This window comes from Plectropomus leopardus, chromosome 17, assembly GCF_026936395.1.
Source record: "Plectropomus leopardus strain MGB_pleo_1.0 chromosome 17, ASM2693639v1, whole genome shotgun sequence".
Classification (NCBI taxonomy): domain Eukaryota; kingdom Metazoa; phylum Chordata; class Actinopteri; order Perciformes; family Serranidae; genus Plectropomus; species Plectropomus leopardus.
Window position 1 is genome coordinate 11206247 of NC_142192.1, and position 17474 is coordinate 11223720.

At 40.3% G+C, this 17474-nt stretch overlaps 1 protein-coding gene across 2 annotated transcripts in view; it reads left to right on the forward strand.

Moving 5' to 3' along the window:
• Positions 1 to 471: 471 nt before the first annotated feature.
• ripor2 (RHO family interacting cell polarization regulator 2) overlaps positions 472 to 17474 on the forward strand; it is a 120734-nt gene continuing 103731 nt past the window's right edge. The window contains exon 1 of one of the 2 annotated variants that reach the window (XM_088090273.1): positions 472 to 623. In XM_088090273.1, coding sequence (XP_087946399.1) covers positions 563 to 623 — 61 coding nt within the window. In that variant the 5' untranslated portion in view covers positions 472 to 562. Of the gene's footprint in view, positions 624 to 7832; positions 8261 to 17474 lie in introns of those variants that run through there. The other variant, XM_088090272.1, reaches the window with a different exon arrangement.

Genomic DNA, 17474 nt, shown 5'->3' on the forward strand with positions numbered 1-17474 from the left:
ACAGAATTTCTGGTAATTTACTAGTAATTTTCTCTTTTTTCTCATTTCTTGTTTAAGTGAACATTGCCTTGTTTGTGAATTTTGCTCAGGTTTCACAGTGTTAAACAAATTTGCCCTATAAGATCTCAAAGCACTTTATACTTCATTTTATTTTTTATGCTGAGGGTCAGAGACAATTGCACAGACATGAGGCTGTGGTCGGCTGGTTCATTTGGTTGAATGCTTCAGCTGCCTGTTATCTCTTCCCTTCAGGTGTAGCCGGCAGCAGCAGGGCACAACATGGGCACTGGCATCTCTGTGGTGCCAGTCTGCACAGCTGGTGTGCAGCGGCTGTATTGCTGCCATTGTCTGATGCCCTCTGTGCACTCTGGGATGGAGACAGAAAGGCAAAGAGTTAATGAGCGAGAGAAAAGATCCAATTGTGGGGCAGAGAAAGACAAAATACAATAGCGACAGGGAGAGACAGGGAGAGAGCGCAAAAATAGAAGTTGGTGACAGCACAAAAGGAGTTGTAGGCTTCACAGTGACAAGGAGGCGTCTGCTGGGATTATTCTTTCACATAATGTACCGCAGAGTCAGGACATACAACCATATAAAGATGAAAAGATATCAATATGCGTACAGTAGGTATATCTCCCAGCTGTTTCCTGCTTTTATTAACATAACTCTGCTGTTTTCTTTTATCTCTCTTCCTCCTGCAAGTTAAACCTGGCAGTATATTCAATTACAGGCTGCCTGTTTGTCCAGCTGGTTTGCCTGAATAATATAAGTGTGGATGCTGCTGAGAAACTGGGAAGTTTGGACTAAAATTGTTTGAAATTCAGGACTCATTTGCAAGTTCACACAGTCTGATGTTTGCACAGATTAATTTTTTGTTGAGAGACCTCTGACTCGTGGTATTCCAATCAGCGGTTCACACTGATCGATGTTTGATGCAGCTGTTCTTACTTTTATTCATTATACGCATTCTCTGGTCTTAGATTTGGATGATTTAGGTTTTAACTGCTTGTATTTTTAGTGTGATTATGACCAACTGTCCTGTGCTTATTGTAGAAAATCATTAATCCTTTAAAACCTGGAGAGACGTCACTTTTCTTGTGCCGCTTTCAGACACCTTTCACAAGTATTTAAACATTTTAATTGTGAGGAATTTGGTGTGAAAACATTTTATTTTGAAAACATGGGAAAAGACTTGGCTTGACTTGGAAAGAAATGTCCCAGGAATTGCAAGAAATTAGTAGATATAGAAAAAAGCAAGAAAAAAAGCCCCATGTTTGTGTTAGGAATTTACTCATGTTTCAAAGGTTTAAATGTTTGCGAAAGGTGTCTGAATGCAGCACAAGAAAAATGTCAATCCAGGTTTCAAAGGGTTAAGATCCACTCAGTGATCTCACGTTTGTTGTATCTACAGTTTACAGAGACCTAGAAAAACATGCATGAGCCTGTGTGTCTTTAAGTGTGTGTCTGTGTGCATGTCTGTGTGCAAGGTGGGCCACAGCATAGTGCATTATGGTCATCCTCCATAAGACATATGAAGCCGCGGCGCATCGCACACAAACACTAACTCACACACGTGCACCTCAAATGAGTCAGAGAGTGCCATGGCAAATTGGATTTACCACGCAATGCCCTCATTGTTGTAACCAGGGTAACCAGGCGCCCCTTCACAGTCATCCCATTTTTTCATCATTCTTAGAGGGAGAGAGAAAGAGGCCTGGGCGGAGGGATCGATGGGAGAGAAGATGTCCAAAGAGGTCTCTTTTTACCCATTTGTCTCTGTCTTCCAACCATCGTTTTCTCTCACTCAGTCACATTAGGCTGTGGGATTTATAAATGTGAGTTAAATTGTGCATCCTCAAAAAAAGCACATTATAGTTCTGTCCTCCTCCCTTTTCCATCACTGTAGACCCGTACATGTCCGTCATGGTTTTGGCAGGAGGTCAGGCTGACATCAAGCACTTTTTCCAGTAATTTTGTCTCCTCCTCAAACTTTGTGAATAAAGGTCTTAACACTGTAACTCCCTTAAGTGCAATTTATTACCACATCAACAAGCTCCTGCTCTTCTTCAGACTACAGCGTGCAGACCTTTTCTTAATGTTGTTTATTTCTATCTTTTGTTGGACCCCCACCCGCCTTCAACTGATTTTGGATGTGTGTGACTACTTTGCCTTTTTGTGTCCTCCTTAAACACTCCTTTCAGCGTATTTGATATCTCAGAGCAGTCTGGGTCCGGGGTGACGTGCTGTTACAACAAACTTTTACTCAAGTTCCTTGTACTCGGAAATCCAGTTTCCACAGGATTTATGAATTGGCTTTTTGTGTCGCAACAATATCCTGTTGTGTGCCAACCCGGTGTCTTCATTCACGCTTTAATTGTTATTTTTATAGTTATGCCGCTTGTTTGTCTCTTTGAATATTGATTTTCTGGTGATATATTTATATATGTAATGTTATTATTATATTAGAAAGATTATGCATTGGCTTGAAATCACATTTGGAACACCTCAGAAATCTGTCATCTGGTCTGTTCTGGTGTTAAAGTATAGCAGAGAAAATATATTATAATATATTTGTATTTTAGAAATAAAACAAAATTGACTTAATTGCTCAGTTATGTTTAAATAATTCAAATAAAATTCCATCTAAACTGTTAAGAATAAAACCTGGTTTCCTGTTGGTTAAATTCTGAATAATTATCTTTTTGTTGGTTGAAAAAAAAAAAGCCAAATTTAAATAAAAAGAACAGGACATGAACTCAGTGACCTCAGTGGAAGCTGCAGCCCTGGAGTGCAACAAATAGCCTAAATAACCTGCTGTGAACATTCGTCAGTTTCATGCAGAAGTTAAACAACTAAGGCTAACCCTTTTCTTAACCAGATGATCTGACAACCTCATATATAAAAGCTTTCAAACTCTGAATTTTTTTAATACTTCTGAGCCAAGTTACCATTTTTCTGCAAAAAGTTAACTTGAATTGAACTTTGCTGTATGTTAAGTTGTTGTGGTTTTCCGGGTCCTCTATCCATCCCTAAAAAGTTAACCACAAATAATGTAAACACGTTAAATGTTTAGGTTTTTAATGTAGGGATGCTGTCATCTGATGCTTCTCGAGTATTTGTATGTCCCTTGCAGCATCTGTGCAAGAGGCTGCATCCTTACAAATCAGCTAGCACCATAGAATTAGCCTGGATGCTGTTGAGTTGCTCGTCCATGCTAATAACGGATATTTTAGTCCACAGTAACAGGCGGCGCACTGATGCATATTATCAGGGCCAGAGGAGCGAGTGTGTAGGAGGCTGAAGCCGCCTATTCAGCCTCCTGGGATACTCATCATCTGGCTCGATTCAGATGCCAAAGAGCTCCATTGTTTGACCCCATTCAAACAACACCATTGTACCGAGCGGGTCTGATTGTGCTACTCTTTGCAAAGCTGGAGTAACAACTGTGAGTGTGTGTGTGTTCTTGTCTGTTTGCCTGTGCAGCGTTTCACTGGCATTGTTGTGAATTATTATATGGACGTGTGTGTGTGTGTTTGTGTGTGTCTTTGGCATTGTGTGTTTGCATCCCAGCAGCATGCGTTTGCATTTCCCGAAGCAGGGGGTTTTCTCTGCTAGTGACAACAATGTAGTCAGTCATTGAAATGCAGCAGGGCAAATGCAGCCCAAACGTGACCCCGTTTTCTGGCGCTGCCGCCTGTAAAGTGGCTCATAGTCAGAAGCTGCTGCTCAAAGAGGAAAAAAAACTTGTTGAAATGTCGGAATTCTCAGATTTGTGACTTTTTATTACTGCATGCACCATTTTTTTTACTGTGGGTTTCATCTCAGAAATGATTTGCACACAAATCATGATGCAGAACATGTGATGATTATACCACCGAACAGATGGGAGTGGGACGTATCTGCATAAGACAGTGGGCTTTGCTTTGCATGTGTCAGGCTTTTGTATGTGAGTGTGCTCTCTGTTTACTTGCTTGCATGACCAGTGAATCTCCATTACCCATATTATCTTTCTAGGATCAGAGCACTAAGTCAAAATAATCCTGCTGTCTGCTGTGAACCACCATATTGGTTAGAGAACATTAATTATAACTGTTAAAATAACCACCGCCCCCACCGCTCAGTCGCACACAGCTCTGGCTGTTCTGTTTGCTGTCAAATTTATCTTCAGTGTTCACATGGTTCCTCTGCATCCTCATGGTTCTAGATCAGTGATACTCAGTGCTGGGTGCCCCCCACCCTTATTCGCACTGGGGATATGTATTTTTAGGACACATAATGTGCCAGAGTGCATAAAACAGCATCAAAATAGAGCTTGTTTATGAAGTGCCAGTGAAGGATCCCTCGCGACACCAGACAAGGGTCCTTAACTAAGCCCCTAATGTCCTAAAATCCTAGAAATGTCCTGAAATCTTAGAAATGTCCAAAAATCCTACAAATGTCCTGTAACCCTACATATGTCCAAAAATCCTAATGCAAATCAAATCATAGAAATGTCCTGAAATCGAAAAATGTGTGGGGCTGCAGTAACCGGCCCCTAGCCTCCTGTCATTTTACAAAAGTGGCTCCCAAACAAAACAAGTTGAGTATCCCTGTTCTAGTTTGTTCTGTTATGTAGTTTGTTTCACCACTTTGTGTAATTTCCTGTTACTGCTGGGAAAGTTTCGCCTTCACTTTGACCAGGAAGTTTGTACCTGCCTGATTTCCTCAATTGCTTCTTAAAGTTGTTCCTTCACTGATTTTGAGATACCGTTCTCTGCCACTTCTCATTCTGGATCAGTTGTTTCTTTCCATAGTGTCATCAGGGTGTTTTCAAACTGCAGTGTGTCCCACCCAGTCCAAAAGACTTTGTGTGTTTGTGCGTGTGTGTGTGTGTGTGTGTGTGTGTGTGTGTGTGTGTGAATATGTGTTTGCATTGGGGCTGCAGCTAATCACTACTAACAAACTGTTTTAAAACAACTAGTTTACTGTCAGCAAACACTGAAACACATCGGTCACAATTTCAAGGTATCATCCACAAAGTGTGGTAGATATTCAGTCTTATAAAACACAGAGAAACCGCAAATTTACTCACTGGAGAACCTGGAACCAGTGTAGTTTGGGCTGTTTTTGCATTATTAATGACTTAAAGGTCCAGTAATAATAATTTTAGCAAAAATACATGTGTCAGGGCAAGCAAACTGTTGGAAATATGGGACTTGATTATACTGCAAGTGATAGTCTGTGACCAACTATCAGCACCCTGACCCTCAACCATATCAAAAAGTGTCTAATTCTGTGGGAAAGACTGAATAATAATAAAAATATAGGCTCCAATTCCAATACAAGCATTGCAATTTTTGTTGTTGTTGTTGTTGTTTTTGTAATTTTCACTTGTCACTGCAATTTCATTGCAAAACACCTGTAAAGATTGCAACGTGCATCGCAATTTTTTAGAGAAGCTGTGGTGAAATTAGACATTTCTCCCCAAAACAGCTCATGAAATTTTGGAAGGATTTGGTGTTAAATGTGTTAACTACAGACACATCTGAGAAAAGTTTTCTATACATATTAAAGATGACACTGGTTTAGAAACTGATATACAAATAATCATTTTGTTGTTGAAGTATTTCTTTAAAAGCTTAAAGGCAGCGAATATACAAAATAACATGCAAACACAAGTGCACACGCATCAAACACCTGTGGTCTACAGTATTTCTCACATTCTCCTCCTTAATGACCTCAGACAGATAAGAAATCCTCTCATCCTGTACATCTGGAAACATTGCTGTTAACACAAGTTACTCCAACTCTCAGTCCATAGTGCAGGTTCTTCAGTCAGACCCAAAAAACATCCCACCTCCTGATAGATGTGCTGTGTTTGAATTGTCTGGACTAGCCTCAGTGAAAATGAGTTTGTCTCTAGGTTTGCTCCCTTGAGCTTTGGCCTTAAAGGGAGGCGGTGGCAGGGGAGAGGAAGTCTGAAGAAAAAGTGATAATGAATTGACTTGAGGCCTAGTTTCTATTTTGGTTGTGAATTGGTTTGTGTAAATGGGGTGTGAGTCAGAGAAGCTGCAGAGTGAAGACAGATGGAGGCACTGTGTGAGACAGAGGAAGAAATCCAGTGTCTGGCTGTTTTTTTAATACTTTTTTTTAAATCTTAGAATCATTTAAAGGTCAAAAAGAGACAAGACTGCATGCTACCAGTAATTTGCGACTGGACTTGAAATGCTTGAGAGGTGCTGGTTAAGGGGCCTCCTGGGGATGCTGCAAAACTCTTAAAAAGCTGGAGGAAAACTATTTCTTTGTAGAGCCACCCAGCCCATAACTGGCTGGAAAGTTTGTCATTACACGTGACAAAAATTTGGGGATAGCTGAGTTCACACAGTTTGCTTTGGTGCCCACATATCAAAAACATGTCAGTGACAGCGCCAACAGCTTAAAAACATTATGCAAGATATATGCAGCATCGTTACAACAGCACTTTAAGCCAAACTAGCAGCATGGCTCGTGTGATAATAAGAGTAAAATAAGTAAAGGATTGATTGTCATGAAAATTTAGTAATTCATTCACTGGGTCAAATTTTGGATTTTCTAATACTTTGGCTTATGATATCAATGCAAAACTGATGACATTCCTATCAGCCTCAGTTGCAGTGGTGGAAAAGTATTCAGATCCTTTACTTAAGTAAAATACTAATACCATCCTGTGAAAATACTCTATTACAAGTAAAAGAGCTACATTGAAAATGTTACTCAAGAAAAAGTAGGTTTATATATATATATATATATATATATATATATATATATATATATATATATATATATATATATATATATATAATGTATATATTTTGGGGGATTTTAAGCACTTTGGCTTATTTTTAGATAATATTCTTGTAACTTTTGAAATAATTTCTAGCTAATTTTTGGGCCATGTGCTTGTTGCCTTTTCTGTGTGTTTTTAAAACAAATCAAACCAACTTGCTCAGATTTTAAAGGGTTAAAGTACCAAAAAAAACCCAAACAAAAACAAAAGACAAACAAACATGCCGTTTTCACAATGCAAGTCAATGGCAAAAAGTCTTTTTTGGGCCCTGTGGCATCATGAGGCCCCAAAGCCCAGCACAGTTCCTTGGGGCTTTGGGGAAACATGTTGTGCAGCAGGTGAAATATTTGTCATTCCAACTTAGAAGAGTCTTTGAGGATTGTGGTAATGTCCTTAAAACAGCAGGACGTGGTGTCAAACAACCTGTGGAGTTATTTAAAATTAGGCTGCACATTTAAAACACAAATGCTCATCGCAGCTCTGTGACTCAAATGTAATTATCAATGCAAAAGTCTCAAATGTAAAAAAACTATGATTATCAGAGAAGTATAAACAGAACCTCCTACAGTGTCTGAATCAGTCCTCTCCGGAGCAGGTGTGTGTGTTTATTTGCTGCATTCTGAGCGGCACCATGGAGACTTTCAGCAGTAGCAGACGACAGCAGACATTATCAGCTCAGCTGAGGCCCCCTCGATGTGGGCCAAGTGAAAAAATAGAGAGAGCAATCAGTATGGTCCCATGGTTCCTAGTGAGCTGTGTAGGAATGACAAGTAGAGCCACATCTCACATGCCGTGCCACGTACACACAAACACGTACAAAAACACACATTTTCACACCTTTTTTTGCATGTGGCTCAAAATACAGCATCTAATTATAACTGTTAATCACCAGCCGCTCGAGCTGACTCAATGTAGGGCGCCATACTGCGCATATGGACACACACACATGCACACACCACTGACCCTCCCCATACAGTACACACACACACACACACATGCGCACACTTACTCATACAAGTGCTCTCTAAACAGCACACTCTCACTTCGGCTTTGCACAGGATGTTATGAAATCAGCACTGTTGCTGAAACTTAGTGAAGGTCGCTGGGAGTCCTCTTGCTCACCCACACACACACACTTCACCTGGCACTTACACACACTCTCACACACACATCCTCGTGCAGAGAGCTGCGTCTCAGCTCAGTCCCAGTCCTCCACTCGAGCGAGGAGCCTGCCGGTGATCGGACTGTCGCCTGAAGCGAAGAGGCCGAGCCGGCGTTGATTCAATTTTACAGCCCAGTCACTCTCTGAAGCTCCGATTAGTCAGCCGAGGGAGACAAGGAGGAGAAACAGAAGAAGAAGAAGCAGAGGAATAGTGATGGCTATGACAGACATTGCGGAGGATGACCTGGATGAGATGATGCGCGAAGAAGCGGAGGATGTCTTCTACGAGGACGGTAAGGCTTGCCAAGGGTCAGCTGTAGAGTGTGGAAGCAGGCGTGGGTTTACAGGTGGGCTGCAGGGCTGTAACGGCGGCTCGAGGATCGCAGAGAGGTCAGACTGGTTGGTTTGGGACTTGTGGTTGTGATCGGGGTTAAGAAGAGGGCAGAAGTGGTGGTTGAAGTGTGGCCCGCAGGGATATCTTTAGCTGTGTAGGTGGGGTTGTTTGCTGCATGGTGGAGTAGGCTTTAATACACGCTAATGTTAAAAGGTTATCACAAAAACTGGCTGTTTAGAAGAAGAAAAGATTGACTTTTATTTTATGCCACTTCAAAGTCATAATCAGTAGTTGAATTTATTGTAATTATTAGTCAGCGATGAAGGATGAATCTTTGACTTGAACTTCATGCTTTCTGCCTTTACTGTAGTTCCCCTTTTGCAGGAGCTCTGAGTTTGTTTATTGATTTTTTCAACTTTTACCCTTTTTAGAAACCCAAGTGCAGCCATGCCCTCAGCAGTGTGGGCGTCCTTGTATAACAGGCAGATGTTTTTAAGCAAGCATTATGCACCACAAGGAAATCTTTTCAACATTCATTTTGTGAGTGTTTTTTCATTTTTAAACCAGCTGTAATCATAACCTACGTTCAGCTGGATTCTGGAAGAGTGGTGAGCGGTGGAGTTACAGCAGGACCTGAATGCTGATTGTTCTGATAAAGGGGAAAATGCTATCAGGTGTAATATTTCACCACTGTTCAGTGTTTTTGCAGCTGTTTAAAAAATAATCTCTGACCAGGACTGTGGCAGAAGCATTATGGATAATGATGCTTCACAGATTCGCTCGACACTTATCATGACACTCTGTGTATCATACAGTATAATGTAATAATGTAGTACTCCGGCAATTTAGCAGTGCAATTTTATAACATTTTTGGGCACGCGATGGAGAGTTAGCCCTTTGATACCTGAGCAAATTGGCTTTATTTCTTTTAAAAACATGTGAGCACGACAAGCAACATAACAAGAAATGGCCCCAAAAAATAGGAATAAATTGTAAAATGTTACAAGAAAATTCCTTACAAATGGAAAAAAATAGGAAGAACAGCACACAAAAAACAAAAAGTCAAGACACAAATGACAAAAAAGTGTATTTTTGTCTTTTTTCTGTGATGAGGTTTAAAATATATAGTCGTGACAATTATAAAAATTGTTTTCTGGACATTTCCCCCCCTGTGTTTTGATCATTTTCTAATCCCCCCCAGCTATTTTTCAGATAATTTCCCTCTCACCTTTGACTATGTTTTTGCAGTTTGTGGGGCATTTCTTGCCATGTTGTTCTTTTTTGTGTTTGTTTTAAAAAATCAAACCATTTTTACAGTTTTCAGAGGTTTAAATGCTACTGAAGAAAACTGATGTTCACCCAGGTTAAACAAAAAGTAACTGGATGTGGCAGGACAAAAGATACTGTCTTGTTTTGGCACCTGCCAGAGGTGGGACCAAGTCATTGTTTTGCAGGTCGCAAGTAACACTCAGCCATTTGCTGTGAAGTCTCAAGGTAAGACTGACAAGTCCAAAGTTAAGCCCCAAGTCCAAAACTTTGAATTTCTATTCCCAAACATGGCATAATGTGTTCCTCACTAAATGTAATGCCTTGCAACAGAGTGTGGTTGGATGGTTCAAACAAAGGGGATCTGAAGAATTAAGTGCTGACCTGTTGGGAGTGATCAGTGTTAATATTTGTTGATTCAGAAACTGGAAGGAAATTATTTGATTTGTAGGACACTTTAAATAACGGTAATCCAAATAGAGTTGAAAGGCTTTTGTGGTTTTGTCAAGCTGAGTCTCAGGTCATTAAGTTGTGATTCAAGTCTCAGGTCCACTGACAGTGAGGGTCAAAGTGTACTGATCACCCCAACCCACGGCCCACGGGAGCCCATGCCAAGGCCCATGCCTATGGTGGTGCTGCATTGTGGGTGATGGGCCAATTTGGAAAATTTTGTCCCTCTGTCGATAATTCCTAATGGCTGGCCTGTCAAGTCTGACTCATATTCAATTCATGTGACTCAAGTCCACACCTATGGCAGCTACATTACCCACAATGTGACGCGACTATCAACAGTGTGGTTGGTGATTTCAGTGTATTATTGTGGCAGCTAATGTAGCAGCAAGTTTCTAGCCTAGAAATGCAGAAATGAGGTGCGGGCTACAGAGGTCTGGTATGCAAACCTTTTTCTAACTTCACCCCTAGATTTTCTAGTAACGTTCTGGAGTCTCTGCTGGTTGTTTGGCAACAGCTCAGAGCCAATAAGTAATCCTGCACATAACCCCCTGAAAAACTGTGAACTGTCATTTTTACACTTCAGTTTTTGTACGGATTAAACCAACAAGATATAATGTGGTAATTAGTGAGCTTTAAAGAAGCTGCTGGGGGGCTGATTTTTTTAAGGTTATTGACAGAAGCAGGCTAGCCCCTGTTTCCAGTCTTTATGCTATGCTAAGCTAACAGGCTGCAAGCTGTAGCCATATATTGAGCTATCAGACAGACATGAGAGTGGTATCAGACTTCACATCTCTCACACACGTTAGTTTCAAAATGGTTGATTACACTCATTTTAAAGCAATTTAGCATGCACGCAGACACACACACACACACACACACACACACACACACACACACACACACACACACACACACACACAGCTCTACAAGTGCTCTGCCATGCATTATCTTTTAATTTCACAAAAACTGCCTGCACTGTACACATACACGCCGGTGTATTTATTACATTGATTTAGGCTAAACAGAGTCTCTGTTCTCTGCAGCAGCTCGTCTGATGATGAGTAGACAGTGAGCAGGAGGATATTCCCACATTGCATCATTTGGTGTGTAATGTATGTTAATGCCTCCACTGACCCACTTCTGACTGAGATACACCGATGGTAATGTGACGTTCCCTTTGAACAACACAGCCAGGAGGTACACGGCCAGATGACAACAGACCAACCAATCATAGCGCACAGATTCATGTGGAGGTTGGCCAGCAGCATCAGTATGTTTATTCACAGACACAGCTGAAGGATGCAGAATATGGACCACTTATATTTTCTGTTCTAATTAGCTCTTTGAGTTAGTGATGGAAATTATGCTGTTTGTTTTGTGCTGAATATTCAAGTGTTTTATTCTTTTTGGTACTGAATGCAAATTTACTACCACTGGCCTATTTTCTTTCTAAATCATTAGTTTCATCATTAGTAGTGGGTTTGCAAATCTTTGAGTTTCTCTAACAACAAAATTAGAATTCGGTGTTAAATGAACTCAGCTTAAAGTGTAGGTGTGTGATTTTGCTACAAACTCATTCCCAGCCTGATCTGAACCCAATGAGGGGTCACAACATGAATCTGAGGATCACCACATGATTACAGAGGCAGGAAATACAAAATTTACAAATAATCTTTGGATTTTCTCAAACTGTTGCATATTTTTGCTGCCACTGTGTGTTGCCCTCAAGGCCAGCTAGTCAGCATCTCTCATGTGGGACTCTTTGTATTTTCCATTGCCAATATCAAACAATGTTGGGTGGTACTGTCCCCTTCACAAATGCTTCTTTTATTGTAGCTTCACTGGTTGGAGTTTGCCAACTAAAAATAGATGACCTTGCAAGAACTGGTATTGTCATGGTTCATGGATTTGAAAATGTCTGACAAAGATCTCTGTTAGATCAAAGTGTTGCACAATTAAAATTATGGGAGCTTATAGTGTGCAGATCTTTTGTTTGATTCTTGACTTGGTTCGATTTTTGGATCCAGCACCTGTAAAAATCTTTTGGATGTGCGTGCCCTCCACCTTGCTTGTTCCAACTTCTGTCCATGGACATGTTGCTATGGTGTTTGCATGTGCAGAGTACCATCTAATGCAAATGTTGTTCATCTCATTTTAGTGTGTTAGCGTGAATGAAAAATGTCAGACCTTTGAGTACCCTGTTTGTTGAAATATTGTCTGTATCACAACTTATGCCAATTAGTATTGTAGTTGTTGAGACTGATGTGAAAACTCTGACATGTTGGTGTTGCTAGATAAAAAAGCCACAGGCTCACTAATACCATAATAAATTAATGTTTAATGTTTCATGATGATCCATCCAACAATTGCAGAGATATTTCAGTTTAGGCAAAAGTGAAGGGATGACCAACATTGCTAGTGTTGAAGATAAAAAAAACCCACTGATCTTATGTCATGTTATAATGTTTTTGAAGGTGTTGTCTTTGTATAAATAGCTGCAATATGCAAAAAAAAGTCACATAGGATGGCAAGAGACACATTCATTCACAGTCAGAGACAAATCGGTGTATCGTGTCATTGTTACTCCAGCTTATCGTTCTTTGGCTGCTGTGTTGCAAACTGAATTATGACTAAAGAAGCACTAATTTTAGCCTGGCAGGAGAGATGTTAGAGTGCCTGCACAGTGCAGATACACAGCCACAAGCACACTTTCTCCCTTGCTTTTTGTTCCTCTTCTCCTCACACATACTCTCATGGAGTCCAGTTCAGGTCATATGAATTAGCAAAAAGCCTCGGTTGGCTTTACTCAGTGGGAACAATGTGTTTTTAGCTTCATCTATGTCTCAGTCAGTGCTCCATCTTTTCAGTCGAGGCAAAAAGCAGTCACGTTGCAGAAACATGAAAACTGACTCACAGTCGGCAGTTTGGTTAAGGCATGAAATTTAGGGCACGTGTTGATCCTCTGTATTTAGAAATGTGGTTCCTGCTTTTATATACACATTTTACTAGGGGGCTTAGTATACTGAAGTGGTCTGTAAACAGTAGGTAAAGTCATTTGGGTCTGAATTAGAGGGGTTGCTCACCAAGAGTACACACAATTTAAGCCCCTTTTACACTGCATGCCCAAAGTTGGAGTATCAAGCCATTTAGCTGCCCTCACCTTTTGTATATAAAGTACGACTGTGGGATGGAGAGACAGAGTTGTCTTGCATTTGAGCCAGCATGAGAAGTAGTAAGAGTACTGCATCAAGGTCTGTGTATGGGGCCCTAATACACTTTGCTGATGGTCGACCGTTGGTCAAAGTTAGACTGTCCGTAAGATTCTGTCACCTTAGTCGCTGCATTGTGTCCTGCACTTTTAGCCCTAATTGGCTTCATTTCCACTAATTTAGCTTGTTGAATAAGTACTGAATGAAATCCTGGTGACTGGCAGTTCAGCTCAGTGCACGAGAAGATAAATGATAAATGATGGTGATAAATGATTTCCAGTTGAAAAAGCAGCTATAAATAATATTCAACTTGAAGGGTTTTATGCTCTTTTATGGCAGGATAGTACTCCAAACTTAGTCTCAGCTCGCCCCTGATGATTACCCCTGAGCCACTGCAAAATCACATCTGCACCAGCACCCACCTGACCTGAGTGATCCCATTCACATCATACAGAACCTACAGGCGGAGCCATTAAGTGGTTTTACATACACGTTAACACAAACACAACTCTGCTTTCTTCCCTCGTTATCACACTTTACCACACACGCACATTTTGAAACATTTCTGGGACAAAAAATGGCTTTACCAAATGAGAAAAGATATCAGTAAAAGTGCACAGCAGCTCCATTGAGACCAAAATAAACACAATGGCCTCTTTAACTTCCTCTTCCTCCTTATGAGTAATTCAAAGGGCCTGATCTTGCTCTGCTAGTCTCCTCATGTGGTTGGCAGTGGAGCAGCAAACAGTGTGCGAAAACAAAGTACAAGAGAATCGTGTGTCCCGGAGGAAAGCCGGAGTAGTAGGGTTTTGATGGCAATAAAAATATAGTTTAGTATGAGATTGATGGTGCCATGGTTGGAATTGAAGCTGTACTGTTTGGTGTCTAAATAAACCAGTGTTTGACTAACTGGGTCAGGTCAGAAAGCATGACAGAGCTGCCTTCAGTCACAAGTGAGGAGCCTGGAAATGCCTCGGTCAGTAACACCACAGGAAAAGGCCTTGCAGCACCCTGAATTATATCTACGCTCATCAGCCACATAGGAAATAACGCTTCCTTTTTTGACTTTTTTTGCTTTTAAACTTGTTGTATGTTGGTGTTTTGCAGTTCTATTTGTGTGTACTAACTCAGTAATATAGTTATGATTTAGTGAAGGGTTTATCCGCTCTGACCAAGGAATGTTTCGCATTGTTCGTGTTTTTTGTGCAAGAGGACACGTTTCCGTTCCTCCTCTGACTACCACTTACATGACAAAACCACTAATTGCCAGGCTCAGCTGCTATTGTTTGTTTGTTTGTTATTTTAGTTTGGTTTTCGAAACCTTCTTCTGGCACAATGACATGTCAATCACTGAGATTTGAAGGGAGATTTCCATTCAGCCAATGTCCCTTCACGGATTTGGGGATTTTCTTAATTACAAAGCTGTCATTTAGATATATATTTAAATAAATCCTGAGGGGAGGGATGTATGTAGCCTAATGGTCTGAGTGACACTACACCTGAATGGGATCAAAGTTCTGATGTTGTGTTTTCACCTGTGCTCTTTAAGCCTCCAGACTTTGCCCAGGGGCTTTTTCTTTTTTAAATGCTCTCAGCTAAACAACACCTGGGATTTAAGGAGGGAGCTGTAGGCCAAAGGCATGACACAACATGCAGATTTTTAAAGAGGCATGTCACAAACAAACACTTCCTCAGAGCAGGAGCTTTTCTTGGAATATGTGGTAGAAGGACAGCATGCCTGTGGTAATCTTAGAAACGTTAGACACTAATATGAAGAAAAGGTATTACGGCTAAAACTGGGCCACGTGCAGTAACTACCTGAAGAGTTAGTTTTGTCAACCTCTGGCTGACAGCCATACAGCCAGGTCTTTGTTTAAACAAAATAAATAGGCGTCAGTGTTTAAAGTTACCTATTATGAGACAGAGCTGTCAACTCATGACACTACGTTTTCATCTTCAGTGTGACATTGCATCTGCTAACGGATTTCTGTGGGGGAGGGCGATTTGATTTACCCTAACCAATCACCACATCTGTCTGAATCTGACAGAATTTTGATGCCGCTGTGGTTGGGCATCTTTACCATGCTGGTATACGCCTGCGATGCACTGAAAAGGCGAAGTCTGCATAACATTTGTCAGTTATCAGATCATTTCATGTACGAGACATTGGGGTTTCTACCTAAACTTACTTTCACATTACAGGAAATTTTCAGTTTGTAATTATTAGTGTTAAACCTAACATTAACAGGTAGCCTAACTGACATTTAACTGACACGTTGGAACATTTCAGTGGCTTACCTATGACGATGAGCTCATGCTAAAGAAACAGATTGGATGTATATTTAAGTCAGAGTTTTGTACATTACAGCCACATCTTCAATTTGATGGAGCCGTGAGTATGTTATAATTAAATCACAACTTCAAATATGAGCTCTGAGGAGACCTCGTCATTCTATCATGCTGATGACATGAAATCTATCTCACTTCTACAGTACAAGCTTTCAACTCTTGCCCAGAGGGTGAAACAGGGGACGTACCCACCCCCACCACGCACATGCACACACTCACACAAGACATTAGCGTGATATACAGAGCCTGTGGAGAAGGCTGCAAGATTAGAAGCCAGCTCAGATTTCACACATCCATTTCTCTCTCAGTCTCTTGCTGTAACTTGCCTTGTGAGGCAAACCCCAGGAAACTGATCCTCCTAAGAGCCCGCATGGTGCCCACCGAAGCTCAGGATCACAGTGAACAGATCAGAGGAAGGTGATTAATCAGCATAGAGAACCATCTGACAGCTTAGTATTTATATAATACACGAAACAAGTGGAAAATATGTTTGACAAAGACATGTGTTAGAGACATTCAACCTGCATTTGTATTTGGTCTTGAAAATATCTGCTTAAAATGCTATTTATTAATCATGTAAACTGGGAATATCCAAAATACACAATGCACTTCAAATACAACATATTATGCCAATAATATTTGACTAACAGCCCAAGTTATGCAGTTCTCAATGTAAGCTGCTAACTCTGAAGCAGACCTGCATTTACAACAGATTTACAGTTATTGTTTACCCCTAAAACTGTTATTTTTTGCAGTTGTTGAGAAAATCCCAAGTTTACTGTAAAACTAGCTGATAGTTGCTAAAAACAAACTTAGTGATGGATGACAAACGATGCAAAAAAATGTAGATCGAGCAGCTTTTAGCTCACGGCAATATTTTCAAAGTGGGTCACTTTACTGTGAGGCTCGTCTTGTCAAGATATGTCAACAGTAATTGAAATACTGTATTTAAGGGGATGTAATGACTATTTTGTTGGATAATTTGGTAAAGTGATAGTGATACTGAAGTCATGTTAATTGGGTTTCAGGGCCAGAAACTGACTTGCTTGACATTTGAGAGTTTAAAGGAAGCATCTGTCATCAATGCTACATGGATTTTTATTTTTGTTTGGGCGTATTTTCTATACAAAAATAGTTTTCAGGTACAATATGCATATTTCTGAACACAATTCTACATTTATTGATTGTAACGGTAAAATGAATCCTGATATTCTTCACAATAACTTAAAGTCAGAAAACCCTCTGGATCACATACATGAAATGGAATAGAGCTTAGCAAATGCTGACTCAAGTTAGCTAGTTTTTAGCAACCTAAAATAAAGTCCCACCTAGTAAAATCAGTATCAGTTTAAGTGTACCCTACATTTGGACTATTTTCCCCGCTAAACTTACCATTAGCCTGGGAACAATAACAATTAATCGATCATTGATTAGTCGGCGGTTAGGAACTTAATCGAACATGTGAAATTTAATCAGTTAATTGATGGACTATGTAATGCTGTCAAAGTATATGCAATATATTCCTGTGAGCTTTCATTGAGGAGCAAACCCAAGCCATTCTCTCAAAGCCACCAGTCTCCACTGACAAAAACAGTAATTTTACTTTACAGAACACTGGAGTTGCTGATCTACCACAGTCTTAATTGGTTACTGTGTAAGGTAAAGCAGAGAAAATATTCCAAATATTGCATACACTTAAACTCATATGCTCCTGTTCACAGCAGCACATTGCTTAGCTTCTGTGCCGGTAGATTTGGTTCATCGAAGACACTGGCAAAGCAACACATTACATAAAATAAGAGAAAAACACCAGATAGGTCAGACCGTCTTATTTATATACGTATCTTTCGTCATTACAGTTGCAGCTGAAAATGACAATAGATTAAACATTTTAGA